We start from the raw sequence: 25,950 nt of genomic DNA, 5'->3' as shown, positions 1-25,950 counted from the left end.
CAAATATTTGCAATAAAAATAAATATAAAGTTAGCACTGTATACTTTGTAGTCTGTGTTGTAATTGAAATCAATATATTTGAAAATATAGAAAACACCCAAAAATATTTAATAAATTTCAATTGGTATACTATGGTTTAACAATGCAATTAATCACGATTAATTTTTTTGAATTAACTGCGATTAATTGACAGCCCTAATAATTATGTCACTAGGTGTGTATTTTTTTCATACCTGACAGACATAACTATGCCAGAACAAAATTTTCAAGGTAGAACAAGCCCAGGTATCTAACTTTAAACTTCCAAGGGTGAAAATTGTGATCAGCATTCTCAATGAGGCCGACTGATATTGGTAAATTGTATGATTTTCTATTTCTTTTTTTGTAAATGCATCCACGTATACTATTTTTTTAAACCTAAACATTCAGCAGACATCTTTATTGAGCTTCTCCATCAATGCTGACATTTAGACGCTCTTGCAAGACATATGAAATTAATATTACTTTACATTTATGGAAATTAACTTTAATTTGCATTTGTGCTGCTCTTGAATCCACTGGAATTTTTTCAATCATCAGTGGCACTTACCAACCCACGAAATTTCACCAACAAACGCTAACAATATGTTACTCACTTTGCCCTCGAAATAATTAATATATTAAAATGCAAAGGTCACAATACAAATTCTTAAAAGCTCTCACTCTTCACTGATATGCAGCCAACCATCGAAATGTTCCCTATTATTACTGTTTATTATTTATATTACAGTAGTGTCTGAATGCCCCAAATGAGGGTTGGGGCCCCACTTTGCCGCATTTTGTACAAAAACATAAGTGATAGCCCCTGCCCCAAAGGGCTTAAGGTCTGAATATTTTACAATCTTATGGTGTAAATCTGAATATCGCATAACCAGTTTTCATCTATTTACGTCTTACCTTGTGCTTATTTTTCTTAATCTTTCACACAGGACCTTATCATAAACTTTTTAAAAAAACAGATACATTTTTCTTCACCTTCCTCTAAGCAACTGGCAGAAGATGAAAGATTCTGGACAAGTGGGGAATGTCTAGTGGATACATTAGGGAATGGTATAGAAAATGGTCATCTTTAATGTACAGTGTATGTATAGTGTTTAATGTACAGTAGTGTTTAACGTACAATCTAATGTATAGTGTTTGGTAAGGACATATTAATTAAAGTCACTTATACTAAATTTGGCAGGGTAGCAAATACCAGTGAAGATAGAGAAATAATACAAAGGGACCCAAAGAGAACAGAAATAGGGGAAGGTAATAAAATCAGAGAAATGCAAACTAATACATCTTACAAAAAGTAATCAAACAAAAACTAACTGGGCAGGAGAAACCTAGAATATAGGAAGGCTGAAAGAGCCAGGTGGACAGCAAATTAAACAGGAGTTTGTCATTTTGTGATGCATACACAAAGGCATCACATCATGGAGCAAGGCAGACATAGTCTCTCTTCTATGCAGAGCTGTGCTGTGTATTCTTTCTAGAATACTCTTTTCAGTTCTGGTCATGCCAATATTTAAAAAAATTGAGAAAAACTGGAAAGTGTTCAGAGAACAGCAACTATGAGGAGGAAAGAAAAAGGTGGTAATTGGCTAGAGAGTTAGTTAATAGACATGAACTGACTACAGCTAAGGGCTAAATCTAGGCCCTAACTACTCAACAAATGCTTTGCAATTATAGCTATATACTGGCACAGCCCCCAACATAGACATCACTTATGCCAAGAGGAGATTTTTCGCTCAGCATAGTAACACCACCTCCCTGAGTGACATTAGTTATGCCAAGCATAGGTGCTGACTTTTATTTTTCCTGCTCCACTCTCACTCCGCCTCTTCCTGCCCCCACTCCATGCTCTTCCCCGAGGCCCTATGCCAGCTGCTGAATAGCAGCCCAGCTGAACAGCTGTGACTGGTGGGTGTTGACCACTCCCACTATTTTTTTCCATGGGTGCTTGAGCGTTGCAGCACCCACAGAGTTGGTCCTATGCTTGATTCTCTCCTCACTTGTAGCAGTGTAACGCAGGAGCAACCCCAATGAAATCAGTGGCGTTACACCGATATAAAATTAATGAAACACAGGTGGATCACCAGCCTGGGAAGCAGTCTGATGAGTGGCACTATGGTTCACCAGCAGATATAAACCCAATCTGACTAGCCAGAGAAGGCACGTCAGACTGGCAGTGCCAGCAGGAATTTGAAACACACTTCTTGAATTGAAGAGGGTAATAAGCAGGGGTGAATCTAGCCGGCACAACTATACTGTAGTACTGTAGTGTAAATAAGACCTGCATTAACCATGTTTTTGGGCAGTTAATTTCCCTTGTTTCTTGAGGAAGAAGTGTTAGTGAGGGTGCATGATTGGAGGGCCCCTATGAGAGGGGAATGATCTGTCACTTTAGATACCAGCTCTGCCCTCCTCCTGGCCCCACCATGCTTCCTGTAGGGCTGGAAGAGCCATGGGAAGAAAGGAAGATGGTAACCAATGGGCTGTGAGGAGCACCTCTACTAGTTGGAGGCAGCAAGATGAATAGGGAACCCAGACTTTGTATCCACTTCAGGGAGCTAGTGCAAAGGAAGGGGCTCTGCAGTACAGGAGAACTGTTGATGTGTGGAATGGCCCATTCACCTCAGTCGGGTGTGCTCAGATGAATTAGGATGCTCCAAAGAGATGAATAGTCTAATACAATAGCTCTGGGTGGTGTGAAATGACCCACTCATCTCAATGGGAGTTCCCCTCTACTTCAGTTTCAGTTGTGGAATACCATTGTTCAAGGTAATCTCACTATGCATGTCCGTTTTAGAGCAACTGGGATATTAAATGGCAGGTTTCAGAGTAGCAGCCGTGTTAGTCTGTATTTGCAAAAAGAAAAGGAGTACTTGTGGCACTTTAGAGACTAACAAATTTATTTGAGCATAAGCTTTCGTGAGCTACAGCTCACTTCATCGGATGCATTCGATTTTCCACTGAATGCATCCAATGAAGTGAGCTGTAGCTCACGAAAGCTTATGCTCAAATAAATTTGTTAGTCTCTAAAGTGCCACAAGTACTCCTTTTCTTTCATTTTTAAAGGTGATCTGTAAAGGGGCAATAACTGAGATTGTGCCTTTGCTTGATTTTCTTCTGATGTGTTGTTTTGGAGAGGGACGAGACATTTATATTGCCTCCTTTTATATTAAAAATCCAGGTCTTGCCTAGCCTGGGGGATTTATGCTTTGTCTTTGTCTAGACTAGAGTTGATGGTCCTGTTATAATTTGAGCTAATAGATTGTAAATGCTAACTGTGTTGATTGGTTAGTCTCTAAGGTGCCACAAGTACTCCTTTTCTTTTTGTGTTGATAACTGAAGTTCTCCACAAATGTTTGTTCTGGGGCACAAAGTTTTGTGGTTTGCCTGAGGCTGAGCCAACATGTCCTGATACTTTGCAAGTCTAAAGAAAAGGAGTACTTGTGGCACCTTAGAGACTAACCAATTTATTAGAGCATAAGCTTTCGTGAGCTACAGCTCACTTCCTCAGATGCATCTGAGGAAGTGAGCTGTAGCTCACGAAAGCTTATGCTCTAATAAATTGGTTAGTCTCTAAGGTGCCACAAGTACTCCTTTTCTTTTTGCGAATACAGACTAACACGGCTGTTACTCTGAAACCTTTGCAAGTCTAGATTAGCATTTACAGTCACTTAACAAGGAATTGGCAATCAATTACAACAAGAGGACAAATGCCAGTCCAGACAAAGCCTATAATAAACAGGAGAACTAGTGAAATGATAACATCATTCACAAGACTCAAGAGACAAAAAATTGAGCAAAGGAAAGGGGAAGGGATTTTAAATCACATTTTGCAAAACTCTGTTTTGTCTGATTTTGTCAACACCTATTTAACTTCAGTGCCAAATGAGTATTTTGGATAAAGGATGCATGGGTGCAAGGGAGACAAATTTGCTCCCAGATTTTTACTATTGTGGGGGGCCAGGACAGTCATCCCCCGCTTCCTCCCCTAAATGGCACCCTGAGGACAGACACTTCCCCACCTACGCAGAGCAGCTTGGCACTGGCAGAAATGCAGGAAGGGAGTGGCAGTGACTCTGCATGTCCCTCCACCACCAAACTGTGCCCATGGTGGACTCCCCTCCCCCTCTCCTGACACTGCAGCATGCCCGCCCCCCCTCCAGCTAGGCTCCCGTTGCCTGAAACAGGACTCATCTAGTGCTGCCTGCAGTTGGAGCCTTTGCCCAGGAGATATAGGTAGGAGGCAGGGTGACCAAGGTGAGCAGGGTCTCACCGCTGCTGATCAGGCTGGGCTTCTGCAGAGCAGAGGGAACCCTGCGCTCCTCCCCTCGCCCAACACTAACCCTGGCTGGAGCAGCTTCCTGAGGCTGCTGGAGGAGGGGCTGCACCCCCCCACCCAGGGCTGAAGCAGGACTGGGTCAGCCTTTGCTACAGCAAGCCCAGGGGCTACAAAAGTTGAACAGCTCATAGGTGATTAACACAGCCATCTATTAGCTGATCGGTGGGGACTGGGCTGCTCAGGAACTACTGATCCCTGGCTGGGGCTGCAGCTCTGTAGCTGGTGGGTGCTAAGCACCCGCTAATTTTTTTCCCCTGGAGCAGCCATGGAGTCCAGCACCGATGATGCCGAGAGAAGCACTATTCTGTCTCCATAGCTGTGTCTACACTAGGGGATTTGCCAGCATAGCAATGTTACCAAGAGTGTTTTTTTCCCCACACCCCTGACTTACAAAGCAATGCCAGCAAAACTTTATAGGGCAGCCAGTGATGGATAAGAGCTGCAGGGAAAGCATGGGATAGACTTGAATCACCAAAAGGGGATGCAACAGTCATATGCCAATCTCAATCACGTTTGTATACCTGTACCTGTCCTCTCATTATTTGGTTATCTGTCATCTATTTAGGCTGTAAACTCTTTGGGACTGGGAACAGTTTATAATTAGGCAGCTAAAGCATCAAGTATGCTTTTGAGACACTATATAATTAGTAATAGAAGTGAGTCAATAAGTTACCAAAAATATTTTAATTGCACCCTCAAGCTGTACACACACCTTGAATGGATAATTGCAGGATCATTTTCCTGTAACCTTCATCCTTCCTTGGACATCCCATCCCTATTGTTTGTCACTTCCACTCATTGTACCGTATTTAAAATTTACATAAAAATCTTCATGGTAGACATTTTTATTTGTTTGATAAATTGCCCAGCAGAGTTTTGGGTATGGACAAATTGAAAAATCAATAAGGTAAGTAATAAGCTTGAATGAGGGAGAATTATATATGGAAACCAAAGGGTATAAACACAAATAATGAAAAGTTTAAAAAAAAAAAAATCAATCTGAACATGAGGAACAGTCTCAGAGTAAACTCTACAGGATTGCAGAATAAACTAGAAAAGATGATGGCAGAAGAATCTACCAAAATGAAGTTGTGGAACTCCCATTGCTTGAGACATTTAAACTCGACTGTACAAAGTGCTAGACAGAAAAAAAAATAATGCAAAAAGTAAACCTGCCCGGGGGGAAGGACTAAATGTTCAAATGTGTTTTCCATTTCTATGAATTATGGAGAAAGCAAGATTAGAAACTGTTAATACAGATTTTTAACTAGCACTAACTCCCAGTGTTTAGAGTACAAATGTAATTTTATTAACATAGGAAATTATGTTTCTCTCCATTGGAGACTAATTTCCTTTCAATAAAAGGTATAGCATGGGAAGAGTAACAGCAAACACAGTGCAGGTTAGTGCAGTGCTAAAGATTGAACTTCTTTTGATTTGTGTTTCCAGTCGCCGCTCTGCATCACACAATTCTAGAATCACATCCTGCATGGCTACGGCCTGACCCTTTACCTCAGCTGAAGAGCCAAGCACCATTCTTTCCACAGGTCTAGAATGAACTGCATGTTTAACATTTTGTACCTCAGCAGTCATTTGTCCTAAACTTTTTTCCAGGGTGCTAAGCTGCTGTTGTAAACTCCCCATGCAGGAACTGACTTGTTTAGAGTAGTTTAGATGTTCTTTCAAAGAAACTAAAAGAGGGTCTGTTTTTAATGATGCAGTCGTGCCTTCTTTAGCTAAGGAAACATCCTCTTTCATTTCCTGTGATGTCCCAGCCCCAGCTTCCAACATGTTCCTCAGGGTCACAATGAGGTCACTGAGATCCTTCTGTTGTATGTAGTGGTTTGACGCCTGTTCTTTGATAGCCTTCTGTAAGCTTATCGGTCCCTTCTGTGCTTCAAGAACTAAGGCTTTTAATTCTTGCAGCCTTACTCGGTTAATATAGGTGGAACCAAGGACACCGATAATAGCTCCCAGTACAGAACCAATAATGGACCAGTTCTTTGTTTTTTCTGCTCTTGTTCTCTCTTTTTCATGGCTTTCCCTCACAGCTGCAGAGAAGAGAGAGAACTTTTCCCGCTCAGATTCCTCTGCACTTACATAGGCAGTTCGGTACCTCTTCTCCTCCTGCAAAAAAACATGACATATTGAATAAGATGTGATGTGTAATTATAAAATCACATTGAAGTCTACATCTACGAATTAAATACTTGGTTTGGGGTATACATACCTTTTTCTCTATGCACGGAACTATAGTGGAATTTAATATACCTCAGCTGTGTCCCGGAATCATTTCTATCTCAGAAATGTCTTATTTTAGTGTCAGATTTCCTTAGTCAAATCTAGTTATCACAATCTGAGATGTAATTTCCAGTGAAAATTAAAGACTAAAAATGATGATCAAGAATTACACTTTAAGCTTTGCTGTGCAGAGATTTGTCACATATAGGTCTGTCCTTGGTATCTTCCTCTTCTCCCTTTACAATCTACCTGTGAGTCATCTTATGTGCTCCCATTACTTTAAATTACCATCTTTACACCAATGACTCACAAATCTACCTTTCCACTCTTGATGTCTGTCTCCATTCATCCATGCATCTCAGTCTGTTCCTCTGATGACACCTCCTGGATGTCTCAAGCAATCTGAAAATAATGCAGCCAAACCCACACTGCATTTTCCTCCAAAGTTCTCTCTACTTACCTTCATTCTGTCAACACTGACACCATCATCTTTTCCTGTCAAATATAGCGGACCCTGTGCGGGGGATTTGGGATCCATGCGCGGTACCTCGTTAACGCAGGGACCACATTATAGCGGGGACCATGTTAAAATGAATTGCAATTAAAGTAATTCAATTTGGGATCCATGGCCATGACTGCGTTATATGTGAATTCGTGCTATATAGAGGCACGTTCTAGCGAGGGTCCGGTGTAGTACCATAACCTGAGAGTCCTCTTCCAGTTCTTCATCTCTCACCCAAAACACCCAGGCTTGGTCTGTATCTTGACCAGAACATTTTTTGAGAGTCCATTCTCTTTTCTTTTTTCTACATTGCTAAAACTTGTCTAGGCCCGCATCTCCCAAATCTGGATTACCAAAATTGCCTCCTCTCTGGCCTTCCATGATACACTGTCTGACTCAAACTCACCCATCTACGTTGCCTGACCCAAACAAAACACAGCTAATTGATCTTTCTTGATCTTCACTGACTACAATCACTTAATCTCCCTTTGAATCACTCCACTGGCTTCCCCTCTTCCATTATATCAAGTTCCAATGTTTTCTCCTCACCAGCAAGCCCTTCACAGCTCTGTCCCTCAGTACTTAACCACTGCTGTTTTCTTACTGCTTTACCCTGTAGCCCACTTACAATCCTAGATTCAACCACCCATGCTTCTCAAACAAGAATCTGCAAACTTTCTTCTACTCTTCTACATTTTTATGGCTGACTTAGAACAACGCTTCCTCAGCTCTCGTCCCCCAACGCCCCTACTCTACTTGCGCTATATTGATGACATCTTCATCTGGACCCATGGAAAAGAAGCCCTTGAGGAATTCCACCATGATTTCAACAATTTCCATCCCACCATCAACCTCAGCCTGGTCCAATCCACACAAGAGATCCACTTCCTGGACACTACAGTGCTAATAAACGATGGTCACATAAACACTACCCTATACCGGAAACCTACTGACCGCTATTCCTATCTACATGCCTCCACCTTTCACCCTGACCACACCAGACCACACGATCCATTGTCTACAGCCAAGCTCTGCGATACAACCGCATTTGCTCCAACCCCTCAGACAGAGACAAACACCTACAAGATCTCTATCAAGCATTCTTACAACTACAATACACACCTGCGGAAGTGAAGAAACAGATTGATAGAGCCAGAAGAGTTCCCAGAAGTAACCTACTACAGGACAGGCCTAACAAAGAAAATAACAGAACGCCACTAGCCGTCACCTTCAGCCCCCAACTAAAACCCCTCCAACGCATTATTAAGGATCTACTACCTATCCTGAAGGATGACCCAACACTCTCACAAATCTTGGGAGACAGGCCAGTCCTTGCCTACAGACAGCCCCCCAACCTGAAGCAAATACTCACTAGCAACCACATACCACACAACAGAACCACTAACCCAGGAACCTATCCTTGCAACAAAGCCCGTTACCAACTGTGCCCACATATCTATTCAGGGGACACCATCACAGGGCCTAATAACATCAGCCACACTATCAGAGGCTCGTTCACCTGCACATCTACCAATGTGATATATGCCATCATGTGCCAGCAATGCCCCTCTGCCATGTACATTGGTCAAACTGGACAGTCTCTACGTAAAAGAATAAATGGACACAAATCAGATGTTAAGAATTATAACATTCATAAACCAGTCGGAGAACACTTCAATCTCTCTGGTCACGCGATTACAGACATGAAAGTTGCGATATTACAACAGAAAAACTTTAAAACCAGACTCCAGCGAGAGACTGTTGAATTGGAATTCATTTGCAAATTGGATACAATTAACTTAGGCTTGAATAGAGACTGGGAGTGGCTAAGTCATTATGCAAGGTAACCTATTTCCCCTTGTTTTTTCCTACCCCCGCCCCTGTTCCTCAGACGTTCTTGTTAAACCCTGGATTTGTGCTGGAAATGGCCCAACTTGATTATCATACATATTGTAAGGAGAGTGATCACTTTAGATAAGCTATTACCAGCAGGAGAGTGGGGTAGGGGGAGAGAAAACCTTTTGTAGTGGTAAACACCCATTTTTTCATGGTTTGTATGTATAAGAACATCTTCTGTATTTTCCACAGTATGCATCCGATGAAGTGTGCTGTAGCTCACGAAAGCTTATGCTCAAATAAATTGGTTAGCCTCTAAGGTGCCACAAATACTCCTTTTCTTTCTTCTACTCTGTTTCTTACACATAGATTCATAAATTTTAATCCCAGAAGGGACCATTATGATAATCTAGTCTGATACTCTGTATAGCACAGGCCAGAGAACTTCAACAAAATAATTCTTACAGCAGATCTTTTAGAAAAACATCCAATCTTGTTTTAAAAATTGTCCATGATGGAGAATCCATCATGATCCTTGGTAAATTGTTCCCTTAGTTAATTACTCTCACCATTAAAAATGTATGCCTTATTTCTAGTCTGAATTTGTCTAGCTTCAATTTCTAGCCACTGGATCGTGTTATAGCTTTCTCTGCTATATTGAAGAGCCCATTATTAAGTATTTGTTCCCTACGTAGGTTCTTATAGACAATCAGGTCACCCTTAACCTTCTCTTTGTTAAAATAAATAGATTAAGCTCCTTGAGTCTATCACTATAAGACATGTTTTCTAATCCTTTAATCTCTCTCATGACTCTTCTCTGAACCCTGTCCAATTTACCAACATCCTTCTTGAATTGTGGGCATCAGAACTGCACACAGTATTCCAGCAGTGGTCACACCAAAGCCACATACAGATGTAAAATAACCTCTCTATTCCTACTTTAGATTCCCCTGTTATGCTTCCCAGGATCACATTAGCTCTTTTGGCCACAGCTTTGCACTGGGAGCTCATGTTCAGTTTATTAGCCCACCATGAACCCCAAATCTTTTTCAGAGTCACAGCTTACCAGGATAGAGCCCTCCATCCTGTAAGTATGGCCTACATTCTTTGTTTCTAGAGGTATATATTTACATTTAGTCATACTAAAATGCATAATGTTTGCTTGTGCCCATTTTGCCAAGTGATCCAGATCATTCTCAATCAGTGAGCTGTCCTCTTCATTATTTGCCACTCCCCCAATTTTTATGTCATCTGCAAACTTTATCAGCAATGATTTTATGTTTTCTTCCAATTTATTGATAAAGATGTTAAATAGCGTAGGGCCAAGAACCAGTCCATGCAGGACCCCACTAGAAATAGACTCGCTCAGTGATGATTCCCTGTTTACAGTTACATTTTCAGATCTATCCGTTCACCAGTTTTTAATCCACTTAATGTGTGCCATGTTAATTTTATATCATTCCAGTCTTTATTCAAAAAGTCAAATGCCCCGAGAAGTCAAAGTATATTATGTCAACACTATTACCTTTATCAAACTTGTAATTTCATAATGTAAAACAAATATGAAGACAGCTTGACAGGATCTATTTTCCATAAATCCATGTTGATTTTCATTTATTAAATTATCCTCCTTTAGGTTCTTTATTAATTGAGTCCTATATCAGATGCTTCATTATCTTGCCGAGGATTGACATCATGCTGACAGGCCTATAATTACCCAGGTCATCCTATTTACCCTTTTTAAAAATTGTCACAACATTAGCTTTCTTCCAGTCATCTGAAACTTCCCCAGTGCACCAAGATTTATTGAAAATCAGCATTAATGGACCAGCGAGCTCCTCAGCAAGCTCTTCTAAAACTTTTGGATGCAAATTATCTGGAACTGCTGATTTAAAATTATCTAACTTTAGTAGCTTCTGTTTTACATCCTCCATAAATACTAGTGGAATAGAAGGAGTGTTATCACCAGATGACAAGATTGCATCATCTGCTTTTACCCAAATACAGAAAAGGAATATTTACTGAACACTTCTGCCTTTTCTGCATTATGATTGATAACTCTACCATTTTCATCTATTAATAGAACACTATCATTGTCAGGATTCCTTTTGTTCCCAATATAATTTAACAAACTCCTCTTTATTATCCTTAACTCTGCTGGCCATAGATTTCTCCTTGTGTCCCTTGGCTTCTCTTATCAATTTTCATACATACATCTCTCTCGAGACAGATAGACAGACACACAGCTCCCTTCACGTCCCCTCTAAACCAGGTTGGTTTTTTAACCAGCACAGCTTTCTTCCTCAGTTGTGGGATTGAGGCTTTTTGGGCATCTAGTAAGGTGTTCTTCGATGATGTCCAATAATCATTCAGATTTTTCTGATTAAATTCTTCCTCCCAGTTGATTTAGCTCATAACTGTTTTCAGCTTTGTGAAATTGTATATTACTGGTCTGGAATTTATTCTGCTTGCACATTATAAATGTGATCAGGATCACTTGTACCTAAATTACCATTAACTTCTAATTCTGTGATAAGTTCCTCTTTATCTATTAGGATAAGGTCTAATATAGTGTTCCCGTGTTGGCAGCAACACTTGTGGAGTTAGGAAATTGTCATCTATAATGTTTTGAAATTCCGAGGATGTTTTAGTACAGGCAGCATGAGACCTTCAGCATATGTCACTCAAATTGAAGTGAATGGAAAGCCCTCCCTAAACACACCCATAAGATTACTACCCTCTCCTTCATATTTCTTTTCAAAACCCATTTCTGCTATGTGGCCTACAAGTCATCCAACATTTAATGACTAGGCTAAAGGTCTACATTTATGCTATAAAAAAGTTCATGCAATAAAAAAGTTATAACATTTTAAATGCATATACACATTTGGAATATTTGATTATCTCCTTCTTCCCCAGCCTACATATATCACTAGTCTTCCTAGGCTGTGAGCTCCATGTCAGCCTTTGTATTTGTACAACATCTAGCACTGAAAAGCCCTAATCCTAACTGCGGCTTCTGGGTACTACAATAATGTGATCTGTAAATGAAATACAAAAAAATTCCTTATGTTAAAAGGGAAAGGATAAAGTTTCAGAGTCAAGCAATCAGAAGTTAAACACCAGAACCTTAATTTGGCCCCATAAAGAGGCACACACCTCTTGAGCACCTCATATTGTCTCAGTGGTATACCACAGTCCATTTCTCATCCTTGGAACCCCTTGTAGGCTGCCAGCTAAACTGAGCAGTTCTTCAGTGGCCAGGCCCTCTGGCAAGTCACAAAAGCCAAATGAACTCCTTCTGGAGTATTAAAGAGTTCAATAATTAAACAATCTATTTGCCCTCACTGAGGTCTTCAGCCCCAGCTCTGAGCCCTTTAAAATCAGCCCTTTGTTCAGACTCTCAAATAAGGCTTGTCCCCTTCTTAAGGTTTACACCGGGGCCAGTAGGGGAACCTAGGCCTGTCTACTACTCCAGGTTCCAAACCAGGGACCAGCTGACACATACTACTTGATTCAATTTGTTGCTGCTTCTTCCCTGGGCCTCTTCCTACCTGGTCCTTTTAGCTTCACCCTTATCTCAGGATTAAGGTTCTTACATCCTCTCTCTCTCTTTGCAAACGCAGATCTTCAAAATGCAGTCAGAAAGCAAAACTCTGGCTTTCCCTCAAGTTCCTTTGGCCAGAGAAGAGCACCATTCCTTGCCCTTCTGGTGTCAGCCTGGAACAGAACTGCTAAGGCCCTGCAACTCCTTTTATCTGAACCTGCTGAGCGACTGGCTGTTGCTAGCCCTTCTAGCCCTTGAAGGACCAGTTCTCTCGAGCTTTCAAGACAGCTGCTCCAGTGAATTCTCTCTAAGCAGGCCTGGAGGACTCAACTTTGCTGCTTTTTTCCTTCAACCTCACTGCTTCCTGGGGGTGTAGCAGAGCAGTAGTGCCTCCAGTAGGGGCCACAAAGACCTGGTACACCCTGACACAGGCCCCCTAGTATAAGATTCTCTACCAGAGCTCTACCTCATTCTGTGCCCAGGAAGGACACAGGTCAGCAAATGAAGGAAAGTGTTTAATATTTCTTTTTAAATTCAATACTTTCTCTGCTGAATACAAAATTATTAATTTACTCACAGACCTTTCTCTGTTATCACCATATATCTGAACATGAGAAATATAGAGTTTTTTTTCACATCTTTGTGAGATAGGGAGGTATTATTAGCACCATGCAACAAAAAGGGAATTTAGGCAAAAAAGGATTAAGGCCAAATTTGCATGGACACTCAGTAAATGGATGCACAACTTGAAAATAATAATAGTACCTAGCTCTTATATAGTGCTTTTCATCCATGGGTCTCAAAGAGCTTTATAAAAGAAAGGAAGTATCATTATACCATTTTACAGACAGGGAAACTGAGTTGGAGAGGTGAACTGACTTGTCCAGCAGGCCAATGGCAGAGCTGGGAGTGGAATCCAGGTCTCCTAAATCCCAGTCCAGTATTCTATCCGCTAGGACACACTGCCATATTTGACGCAATTTGGACCAATTTTTCAGAAGTGATGGGCATCCATGGCACCCAGTAAGTTCAGCTGCATTTGTGAATGCTCAACAATTCTAAAAACAAGGCTGACAGTTTGAAGCTAGGCACCCAATCATTGATACATCTAAAATTAGTGGATACTTATGCAATTTTGGCCTTTAATCTTTCTATGAGGCATTTTCCAGATAATACTATAAACTAGTGGATTAGATTTAAATCTGGAAGTCAGGGGACTGGTTCCAGCACCAACTTGCTATGAAACCTTGGATGACTCACTTGCTCTTCTGGAGCATGCGTTTCACTATCTGTAAAACAGAGATAACAACAACAACAACAACAACAACTGCAAACATTCAGGTCTAAGTGACTTGCCTAGCATGTCACAGGAAGTCTGCAGCAGATCCAGGCATACTGACGTGCAATTAACTGCCTTAGATACAATATCATTCTTTCTTCTTACAGTCCCCTTCCTTATTCACTACACACCTTCCAACTTTGGCAACAAATGAGGCAGGGGACCTACAGACAACAGCTACAGACTCATTCAATACACTACCCTGAATCATTCACTGAGCACTGTCCACTCTGAGCATGAAATGAAGAAGTGGACCTGTGAAAAAATTGTATGTGATCACCAAATCATAGGGTTAGAAGGGACTGCAAATGCATCTGGTCTAACCCCCTGCCAAGATGCAGGATCACATAATTAAAATCTTAATCATAATGCACATGCACATGGGGGAAGAAGTAACCTTGACTATAATATTTCCTAACTTTTGAGTGCCTGGCTTTTCAACCTTAAGATTCTTTTAAGATTGCATGTGAGGTATGGTACCACACACTGAACGAAGATTCTCCAAGCACCATCCATGATGTGCACTGAATAAAGCAAGAGTCCTGTGAAAAAATAGTATGTGATCATATAACTAAAGACTGTATCATTGTGCATATGCACAAGGGGGCAAATATAGGCTGGCAAAGACAACCTTAAATATAGCATTTCCTAATATTTCAGTGACTTTGCAACCTAAATAACTTTTAAATCATTGCTTTTGTATATATTTTTATATAAACACACAGGATTATTAAAATCCTTCCAAGTCTAAATAAAGCTCTAATACCTATCCTAAAGTCTCAAAAGAAATAAACTCCAAATAAAAAGTTACTAATTTAACCAGATTTCATCTTGAAACTCGACCATACTATGCATTTCTGATGCTTCAGCTTTTACAACTGTCTCCTAGATTCCCTCCATTCCACTGAAACAGTCCCCAGTAAAGTAATTGTAATGACTGCCTGTGACCCAAGAACTTCTTAATGCCAACTGAGAAGGAGGTGCAGAGGGGTTACAGGCCTCACATGGGTCTGGTGTATACATTTTAGTTCACCAGAGAGTATCATGTGAGGTCTGTGTCACTCTGGTCATCAAAATCATTGTGAAATGTATATATAAATACTATGTAAGGAGTTATGTATACATACTGAAAATATGTTCTTTAAAAGTCTGTAGGTACAGGTCACCACCAAAGGTGAAAAGTGGTTTTCTGTCAGATGTTTATTCATCTATCTGTTCACAAGTAAACTGAGTATTGCCTCAATCACAATGGGCTTCTTACCACCAGTCTGAGCTGAATGCTGATGAAGGATTGTGAGGCCTTCGGAGAAAAAAAAAATCTAAAAGGAAGAGAAAAGCAACGGGGGGTGGTGGGGAGAACCCTATTTGGTGGGCACACTTCAAAAGTTTTCTTAACTATATTTGGGGGCAGAGAAGACTCCCAAGCACCCTTCACTGAGAAAGTATAAAAATAGCAGTTTTGCTTCATGAATAAGGGGTCTCCGCTAGTCTAGGCTGAAAACACTGAAGAGAACTTTGGGTGAGATAAAACTCCTTTAGACAGGAGGTTAACCTCCATATACTCTGCTTCTTTCTGCAGACCTGAAGAAGAGCTCTGCATAGCTCAAAAACTTGTAACTTCCATCAACAGAAGTTGGTCCAGTAAGAGATATTAGCTTCCCTACTTTCTCTCTCATATATTGCATACCCATACAGCTACAACAAAACTGCAAACAGGAAGTTAACCTTTTAAATTTAGTCTCTAGAAAGTGTTAAGATTTCGTCTCATATATAGCCATTTGTTCCCAATATTCTTACTCACTATTACTAGAATCTTGGACAATAAACTTATTCTTTATTCATTATAAACATATCTAAGTTCTGTGGTGTTACCACAAGGTGGCGGTCCAGAGCTGAATCTTACAAGCTGGTGTGTTTTGTTCCTTTAAGAACATTGGGCCTCGTAATATTGTAAGTATTCCATGGTTAAGAGGTTGGGTGCTGCAGGGAATTCTCCAAGGACTCACAGGTGTGTGCCTATTGCTATCTATACAGAGAAAGTGAGGCTTGCAAAGGTCTGGAAAGTAGTGCTTGTGTTGCCAGAAGCTGGTGCACTGAGGGAGCTGATTCACAGCAGGCACAGACACAACTGCCTCATGCTAAGGGCAGGTGGTGATGGGGTACCTCAGAAACCTGGGTATCCCTGAGGAGCATCACACCACCTGCTCAATACAACCAAAGATCTCTCTTCTCTAATTATTCTCCTTGACTCCTTTCCACATAGTGAATCTCCCCTTTCTCACTGAAGCCTCTGTCTTCTGTGAGCTTCTGTGACTCTGTCCTCTCTTGGTTCTCTTCTCCAATGCAGCTGACTGCTTTTTTTCCAATGGTGGTTTCAGTGCATCCTCATCCTCTTCCCTCCCTTCTCTAGGCATCACTAGATTCCTCTCTTGGGTCTGTTCTTGGTCTCCTCATTTTCTTTCCCTGTACTTCTCCCTGATCATCATGCAAAGTATGGATGGTCTAAACTCAGCACGAAGACTTGGGAGCACTGGAGCTGCCAAGCTCATTTCTTCACTTTGTCCATGATCCTTCTCTTGGAGTGCAAGAGTGAGAGCATGTGTACAGAACTGTTAATACATCCCTGTCACAGGGTTCAAGATGCAATCCAGACCAGTGAGGGTTTGTATCACTTCTCACCCTATAACCCTGAGTGCCTCACAATCCTTTGCTATTATAGCTCTCTGCCTGGGATGCTCACAATAAGCAATAAGTATGCAGCTTACACCATGAGTATCTGTGTGCTATGCAGCCAGTCCTGGTTCACCAACTGTAACCCACAACCCCACTTTGGCTTCAACCAGCCTTGGTTACAACCAGCAAGGTGACCCCAACACACTTCCAGTCCTGACGTTCCACAAAACTATGTGCCTTGAAGTGTCCAGCCCTCTCTTGGGCACTTCAGAGGAAATAATAAGGTGTGTTGGTCCTTTAAAGAAACAAAACACAGGGGACTGGACTAGATGACCTCTCGAGGTCCCTTCCAGTCCTATGATTCTATGACAAGCATATTATAACTTATTAACTTAACTGTGGTAAATACACCCTTCCCTTCAAACACAGCATTGAGCTGGTTTATAATAGAATAAAAATAAAACAAATTTATTAACAAAATATACATAGGATTAAGTGAGTTCAAGTATAAGGAATGAAGATAAAAAAAAGTTACAAGTAAAAACAGAATATGCTTTCTAGTGACTAAGACTTAAACTACAGTTTTTGTTCAAAGTAGATTTCTTACCAATTTTTTTTCCCCCCTGCCATCGATGACTCTCTCTCAGGCAGAACCTTCCACAGAAGCACAAAGGACTGGTTTTCCTTGTCTTTCTAGGAAAGATCTTTGCCTATGCAGGTGTCTCACCTATATGCAGTTTCCAGAGACTTCAAACCCCGCGCCCCCCCAGCTGAAGGGCCCATCTTTCTCAGCTTGCAAGAGTTCTGCTCCCTTATGTGTGCCTAGTGACGGATGCCAAAGACGGCTTCTGTCCTTGCTTATATCTTCCAAAGTTAATTGACCTTGTTTCAAGAAGCAGGATGACCTCATGTTGTTCTTCCCTTCCTGTGGGCTTCCCATCCCCTTGCTGATAACTATGTAAACAGGTCTTCCATTGTTTTTGGTCACACCTTGCTTAATCTCATTGGAGACAGGGAGATAGGTGCTTCCCTCCTATATGGGAGGGAACCATTTCCTTCTTGGCTTGGTCACAGACTGTAAAGCATAATATTAATGGGTATCCATAGCACCTTATGTAGTGTTAATGCAGACAATTCACAACATCAATCACCAGTGTGTCATTAGGTTCCAGAAAAGACCTTACTTGATACACTTTTATAATACAGTAATATTGTATACAAGCAATTGATTCAATTGCCTTTCACTTAGGGTTCAGCCCCCATGTCTTTACAGACCAGTAAACCTTTGCAATGTATTCTTTTAAAAGTAAAACTCAGTCCAAGCTACTTTCTCTCGCTGCGGTTTAGATGCCATGCTGTCTCCTTCCCCACTTGTTAGCTTGATATCTTTGTTTACCAAATTTGTAATTAGACCTTCATTGTCTCTGCCTGATGACTGGGCTGGACAGAGAAGCAAATACATATTTCCTTTGTCTAAGGGAGCCTGTGCTTATGCATTGCTCACCAAACACATTTTAAGAATATAATTCTAGCACATATTTATAATTGTTTGTACATCCCTGTGCATGCACCATACAAGAATATTAATGAATGAGTTATTAATTTTCCAGTGATATATTTTACATGACAACTTTTAGATACATATTATAAGTACAGTGAGTTGGGGTACATTGAATTGGTCACTCCTTACCTGATACCAGTGAGTTCCTTTTCCTTTGGCACTGGGATGCTCTTAGGGTTGTAATTCCCCCACCACATAAAGAGATGGAGAAGTAGAGCTAGGTTACATATGAACAAGGAGAAAGCTATAGAGATACCCACTTTCCTTGTCAGAGGATGGAGGGAAATGGAAGAAAGAGTGGAAAGCCTCCAACAATATCTTCCCCTGTCAAGATACTTCATTGATGCCCTATGTTTTACCACATCAATTCACATTCTTTGTGTTGGCCTTTAAGAATCTGCACAGCTATACTTCTGTTTTCTTATATTTCTTCTTTTATGCACTATGCTTTGCGATTCATATCTCCTTGATACTCCCTTTGTCTCCTTCTCCATCCCCTACCCCAATAATCCCTCGTCCCAGCAGCCAAGACAGTGTAAAAGAGGGTAGAAAGACCCCTTCCCAGCAACCAGGGCAGAGAGGAGGACAAAAGAGAAAAGCAGATTGAGCAGAGTCCATCTACATGCCAGCAGATAGGAAAAGAGAGAGAGAAAACTTTGTCTTTAAATTGCCCTGACATATTTCCAGCCCAAGTGATACAGATACTTTTACATATGGCAATTTGACCTCCAACAGCACAAGCATAGACAAGCATTACATGGACAAGCATAGCCTACAAAAATAAATAAATACTACTCTTTACACAGATAAAGCAACTCTGTGGCTTTAGTATTATTCAGATTTATACATCTGTGTAATGGGGTGCAAAGAACTTCAGATTTACTGATAATATAACTTCCACCCAACTTTCCCTTCTCTTTACATAGGTGCTGAGAAGGGAGGACTATAAATATGGCTTGCCTGGGAGGCAGAGGCAAGAGAAAACCTTCAAAAATGGAGAGTTCCACCCCCAGGGCTAGAAAGACTTTGCTGAACCTCTTACCTGGGGAACTGTATTGTTAACATTCCGATTATATTACATTATTTTAAGTTTTTTGCTGGGGAAGGGAGGCGAAGAGAAGGTTGTTACAAGCATTAACCCTTGAGGCAGAGACTTGGCTGACTACAAGTGTTTTTTCTCCTGTGTCATTCCATAATCTTACAGTCCCTTTCATGCATACTGTTGGAAACTCTACACCCACTAGAGTGTTTTCACATAAGGGCCTCCAGCTTCACATGTTGCTGTTTCCTCTCTGAAACCCAACATGTCCAAAGCTAATATACTCAATGCTTTTTTTGCCTCTGTCTTCACTAACAAGGTCAGCTCCCAGACTGCTGTGCTGAGCATCACAACATGGGGAGTAGATGGCCAGCCCTCTCTGGAGAAAGAGGTGGTTAGGGACTATTTAGAAAAGCTGGACGTGCACAAGTCCATGGGGCCGGACGAGTTGCATCCGAGAGTGCTAAAGGAATTGGCAGCTGTGATTGCAGAGCCATTGGCCATTATCTTTGAAAACTCGTGGCGAACAGGGGAAGTCCCAGATGACTGGAAAAAGGCTAATGTAGTGCCAATCTTCAAAAAAGGGAAGGAGGAGGATCCTGGGAACTACAGGCCAGTCAGCCTCACCTCAGCCCCCGGAAAAATCATGGAGCAGGTCCTCAAAGAATCAATCCTGAAGCACTTACATGAGAGGAAAGTGATCAGGAACAGTCAGCATGGATTCACCAAGGGAAGGTCATGCCTGACTAATCTAATCGCCTTCTATGATGAGATTACTGGTTCTGTGGATGAAGGGAAAGCAGTGGATGTATTGTTTCTTGACTTTAGCAAAGCTTTTGACACGGTCTCCTACAGTATTCTTGTCAGCAAGTTAAAGAAGTGTGGGTTGGATGAATGCACTATAAGGTGGGTAGAAAGTTGGCTAGATTGTCGGGCTCAACGGGTAGCGATCAATGGCTCCATGTCTAGTTGGCAGCCGGTGTCAAGTGGAGTGCCCTAGGGGTCGGTCCTGGGGCTGGTTTTGTTCAATATCTTCATAAATGATCTGGAGGATGGTGTGGATTTCACTCTCAGCAAATTTGAGGACGATACTAAACTAGGAGGAGTGGTAGATACGCTGGAGGGTAGGGATAGGATACAGAGGGACCTAGACAAATTAGAGGATTGGGCCAAAAGAAATCTGATGAGGTTCAATAAGGATAAGTGCAGGGTCCTGCACTTAGGACGGAAGAACCCAATGCACAGTTACAGACTAGGGACCGAATGGCTAGGCAGCAGTTCTGCGGAAAAGGACCTAGGGGTGACAGTGGACAGAAGCTGGATATGAGTCAGCAGTGTGCCCTTGTTGCCAAGAAGGCCAATGGCATTTTGGGATGTGTAAGTAGGGGCATAGCGAGCAGATCGAGGGACGTGATCGTTCCCCTCTATTCAACATTGGTGAGGCCTCATCTGGAGTACTGTGTCCAGTTTTGGGCCCCACACTACAAGAAGGATGTGGATAAATTGGAGAGAGTCCAGCGAAGGGCAACAAAAATGATTAGGGGTCTGGAACACATGACTTATGAGGAGAGGCTGAGGGAACTGGGATTGTTTAGTCTGCAGAAGAGAAGAATGAGGGGGGATTTGATAGCTGCTTTCAACTACCTGAGAGGTGGTTCCAGAGAGGATGGTTCTAGACTATTCTCAGTGGTAGAAGACGACAGGACAAGGAGTAATGGTCTCAAGTTGCAGTGGGGGAGGTTTAGGTTGGATATTAGGAAAAACTTTTTCACTACGAGAGTGGTGAAACACTGGAATGCGTTACCTAGGGAGGTGGTAGAATCTCCTTCCTTAGAAGTTATTAAGGTCAGGCTTAACAAAGCCCTGGCTGGGATGATTTAATTGGGGATTGGTCCTGCTTTGAGCAGGGGGTTGGACTAGATGACCTCCTGAGGTCCCTTCCAACCCGATATGCTATGATTCTATGGATAACCCATGTTTGTCCATATCCATGGTCTCCCAAATCTGATTGAGGGATGCAATTCATCTTTTGGTTCTGGTGGGAGGGACTGCAAATTCTGGGGGTCCACGCCTGTGCTCTGCATAACATCCTCAGATCAATGGTCAAACAGAGAAAGTAAACCAAATCTTGGAATAGTATCTATGATGCTACACCAACTATCATTACGATGACTGGTCCTCACTATTACCATAAGCAGAAAAAGCTTCCACAGGTCAGAGCCCTTTCTTTGCAAACTACAAGTTCCACACAAAGTTACCTGTATCCTCCTCCTATCCAGCAGCATCAGATTAGATTCAACAGATCAATCAGACTCAGGAGAGACTGAAAGGCCATCTTGAAAAAGCACAACTGGATTATAAAAGGCATGCAGACCAGCACAGTCAACCAAGACTCCCTTATTCAGTAGGGGATCAGGTACAGCTCTCAACAAAACATCTTTGTACAGACAGACTTTCCTGCAAACTAGTTCCTGGGTCCCTATCGAATCTGATGACAGATCAACCCAGTCACTTTTGAGCTCCACCTGCCTCAACCCTCAGGATCCATCTGCTTTTCCATGTTTCAATGCTAAAACATATGCAGAAAACCCCTTCCCTCAGTGGGAGCAACCATCTCCTCCACTGGTATGCACACAAGGCCATGAAAGTATATCATTGAGGAGGTCCTTGATTCCAAGTTTAAGTGGGACAAATTCTGGTACCTATTCAACTGGGAAGGGTATGGCCCAAAGGTGCATACATAGGAACTGGCAGAAAACATTCATGCCTCTATTCAAGGTGTTCCACAAAAACCACAGAGAAACGCGGTTCAGCACCCCACCAGGATATCCCTAGGGGAGAGGATACTGTCGTGACCCCCTGGGTCTTGAACCTGGGTCTGCTGGGTTCCCAGTTGACTGTCAGCTCCCCGCTCCCACCCAGCAGGTCACTACTAACTGATTGACCAAAGAGATGATGAAACCTGAAGCTACATCTGGGTCCTGATTGGAGGAACACCAGAACCTCTGATTGGGTTTAAATAGGAAGCCCTGACCAAAGAGGGGCACAGGAAGTTGTCTGCACAACTGGGCTCTACCTGGCTGCTATATCGGACCTTGCCTTCTCAACTCACTCCCAAAAAAAAAAAAAAAAAAAGTCACTAGAATTTTTATTGTAATCCAAAAGGAATTTTCCCCTTTAAATAAAAAACCAAAAACATCAGACAGAACAAATCAAAAACAAAAACAAACATACATCACCTTCAGGAGAAAACAAAACAGAGTATTCTAACTCAAAAGGTGAAAGTTTCAGACCAGTTTTATTACTTTGCAGTTATACAGTACGTTACAAACAATGAGCCAGATTATCTGCCCTGCTGTGTGCAAAAGGGATGGAATCTTCCTCTAATTTCCCTGCTGAGGATACCAACACCATGGGGGAGTCCCCAGAAGAGAAAAAGACGACACAGCTAGCTCATAATCACCATTCCCTGTAGCCTGTTATGGGGGGGAGCGGGTCCTATTGCGGGCATGCAGAGGATGTGGCTAATGTACACTATGCTCCAGCTACGCTCAGCTGGAGAGTGTCACTTAGGGACCACTGCCAGCTAGCACAAACTAGAGTGGCATGTAAACTGCTCTAACTTGCACCAGGGACACGGCAAGAATCAGGAAGCCATAATCAGCTCCTTAACAGCGTCTCTTCTCTGCTGTATTCAGTCTAGGCTGAGTGCAGCATAGAATTTAGCTACTTCACAGATCTTGCCTTAACTGTCTATCCCACCCCAGCCCTCTTGCTAAATTCAAATTTAGTATTCAATTTACTAGCACTAATTAGTTGATTAAGGAGGTAAGTAGTAAACAATTAATCTCAACATAAAAGATGATTAACTGTCAGACCATTAAGACTGTGTGTGTGTGCATGCATTCACTGAGGATGAAAATGTGTACAGTGAGAAGGATAGGGTCAATACCACAGCAGCATCCAGTATGATGCCACATGGCATACATGCAGGAAATAGGGATTTAGAAGTTAAAATACTTACTCAGCAGGCACTTTAGTCTTAATGGATGAGACACAAACTTGGAAATCATGAAGCTGGTTTTGATATCAAGTTCCTGTGAAACCCTCTGTGAGTCACTCCCTCAGAGCCTCTACTTCACCATTTGTACAACGGAGATAACAACGAACTATATCTTAGCCTTGACCTAGACAGTGGTGACAGCTTTATCCCTATGTCACGTATGCAGTCACATGAGGCCCTGTTCTTCCAGGGGTCTCATAACACACTGACCTGACCCATCAGCTAGAGTGCGATCCTTAATTCTTTCTCTTGTCCTATCGAACTCTGGTGCCAGGAGTAGTGGAAGTCCTCCTCACATCATTGCTTGGAAAGCTGCATGTCAGCTCCACCTAGTGGCATTCTGGTCCAAGTAGAAGTGCCACTTGTTTTTGAAAAAAGAAAAGGAGTACTTGTAGCACCTGAGAGTGTAGCTCACGAAAGCTTATGCTCAAATAAATTTGTTAGTCGCTAAGGTGCCACAAGTACTCCTTTTCTTTTTGTGGATATAGACTAACACGACTGCTACTCTGAAACTTGTTTTTGAGTCTGCACAGTCTTTAATAAGGTTAAGGAGTTCTGCAATCAGACACCCAGGTGGGAATGGACAACATCGTAAGTGAGGAGGAAGATACATGGGCCATGCAGATATTTCACCTAGAGCCAGTCCTGTCAAACAGATTAGCTGCTCATGAACTACATTCTGCCTTTACAACTGTATTCAATTCTAGACTTTCTTACTGAATTCCAGCTTTACAGGGAACACTGTCCCAACTACCCCTGCCTTCTTAGGCAGACAATTTATTCTCTTTGTTCACTTAATCTTGGGTTTTCTTCCACAGCTTTACTAGCATATTCCAACCCTAACTTATATGAGCCATCTCTCTAATGTGTAGTGTACCAAATTCATTCCAAGTCAATGGCACTAGAGATTAATTTAGGTTTCAATTTTGGAAATAGGATTGGGTATTTGCAATAATGATCAGTAGAGGTAAAAACAAGGGACACACTGTCCCCAAGCACCAACTCTTGGCATATCCCTTACCTGCAGCAATCTGTGTTCCAGGGTAGCTAGTTCCAAGAACTGGGTGTCTTCCCGGGATACTCGATCCAAACGATCACGAACTTCCTTCAGTTTGATTTGCTGGGCTTCTACGCTCTCACGAGCTTCTCGTACAATTCCTCGAGCTACCATAAACGCTTTTTCAGCCTGAAAAGAGGGAATGTAAGCAGGTTCCCGTTTATCACTGAGTAGGTCTAAATTGCTGACTTCATGGATGTGAATTTGGAGAAGGGAGATTTCTCATTTAACAAGTCCAGAAGACAAGCTACTAGGCCTGAACACATTCATAATATTAATTCATTCCTCAGTTCATTTCCAGCAAAGAAGATATACAGCTGCTCCTTTTAAAAAGTTCAGTGAAGGAATCTCCTTTGTACTGGCGAACTGAGTACTATATCTGCAGTCTCTGTGACCCACGGATCTCAGTGTCAATTAGCAGAGGACACAGGGATGTATAAGGTTTACAGTAGGGCTGTCAAGTGATTAAAAAAATTAATTGTGTGATTAATTGCACTGTTAATAGAATATTATTTATATAAATATTTTTGGATGTTTTCCACATTTTCCAATATATTGATTTCAATTACAACACAGAATACAAAGTGTACAGTGCTCACTTTTTGTTTATTTTTTATTATTTGCACTGTAAAAACAAAAGAAATAGTATTTTCCAATTCACTTAATACAAGTACTATAGTGCAATCTCTTTATCATGAAAGTTGAACTTACAAATGTAGAATTATGTACAAAAAATAACTGCATTCAAAAATAAAACAAAGGCCACTCAGTCCTACTTCTTGTTCAGCCAATCGCTCAGACAAACAAGTTTGTTTACATTTGCAGGAGATAATGTTGCCCGCTTCTTGTTCACAATGTCACCTGAAAGTGAGAACAGGCATTTGCATGGCACTCTTGTAGCCAGTGTTGCAAGATATTTACATGCCAGATGTGATAAAGATTCATATGTCCCTTCATGCTTTAATCACCATTCCAGAGGACATTCATCAATGCTGATGATGGGTACTGCTCTATAACAATCCAAAGCAGTGCAGACCGACGCACGTTCATTTTCATCATCTGAGTCAGATGCCACCAGCAGAAGGTTGATTTTCTCTTTTGGTGGATCAGGTTCTGTAGTTTCTCCATCACAGTGTTGCTCTTTTAAGACTTCTGAAAGCATGCACGAAACCCCTTCCCTCTCAGATTTTTGAAGGCACTTCAGATTCTTAAATCTTGTGTTGAGTGCTGTAGCTAGCTTTAAAAATCTCGCATTGGCACCTTCTTTGCGTTTTGCCAAATCTGTAGTGAAAGTGTTCTTAAAACAAACAACATGCTGGGTCATCATCCGAGATTGCTATAACATGAAATTTATGGTAGAACGTGGGTAAAACAAAGGCAGGAGACATATAATTTTCCCCAAAGAAGTGCAGTCACAAATTTAATTAACGCATTATTTTTTTAACAAAAGTTATCAGCATGGAAGCATGTCCTCTGGAATGGTAGCCAAAGCATGAAGGGCCATTCGAATGTTTAGCATATCTGGCACATAAATACCTTGCAATGCTGGTTACAAAAGTGTCATGCAAACATCTGTTCTCACTTTCAGGTGACATTGTCAATAAGAAGCTGGCACCATTATCTCCCATAAATGTAAACAAACTTGTTTCTATTAGCAACTGGCTGCACAAGAAGTAGGACTGAATGGACCTGTAGGCTCTAGAGTTTTACATTGTTT

General features: G+C 41.6%; 1 protein-coding gene across 4 annotated transcripts in view; it reads right to left on the bottom strand.

Moving 5' to 3' along the window:
- The window catches only part of CCDC51 (coiled-coil domain containing 51), a 75,650-nt gene that overhangs the window by 36,550 nt on the left and 13,150 nt on the right, over nucleotides 1-25,950 (bottom strand). For 2 of the 4 annotated variants that reach the window (XM_073350767.1, XM_073350766.1), the window contains exons 3-4: nucleotides 24,198-24,362; nucleotides 4,292-6,502 (exon numbers count right to left, since the gene is read on the bottom strand). In XM_073350767.1, the coding sequence (XP_073206868.1) occupies nucleotides 5,720-6,502; nucleotides 24,198-24,362 (948 nt within the window). In that variant the 3' untranslated portion in view covers nucleotides 4,292-5,719. Of the gene's footprint in view, nucleotides 1-4,287; nucleotides 6,503-24,197; nucleotides 24,363-25,950 lie in introns of those variants that run through there. The other 2 variants (XM_073350768.1, XM_073350765.1) reach the window with 2 other exon arrangements.

This window comes from Lepidochelys kempii, chromosome 7 (assembly GCF_965140265.1).
Source record: "Lepidochelys kempii isolate rLepKem1 chromosome 7, rLepKem1.hap2, whole genome shotgun sequence".
Taxonomy (NCBI): domain Eukaryota; kingdom Metazoa; phylum Chordata; order Testudines; family Cheloniidae; genus Lepidochelys; species Lepidochelys kempii.
This window is presented reverse-complemented; position numbering and strand designations above follow the sequence as displayed.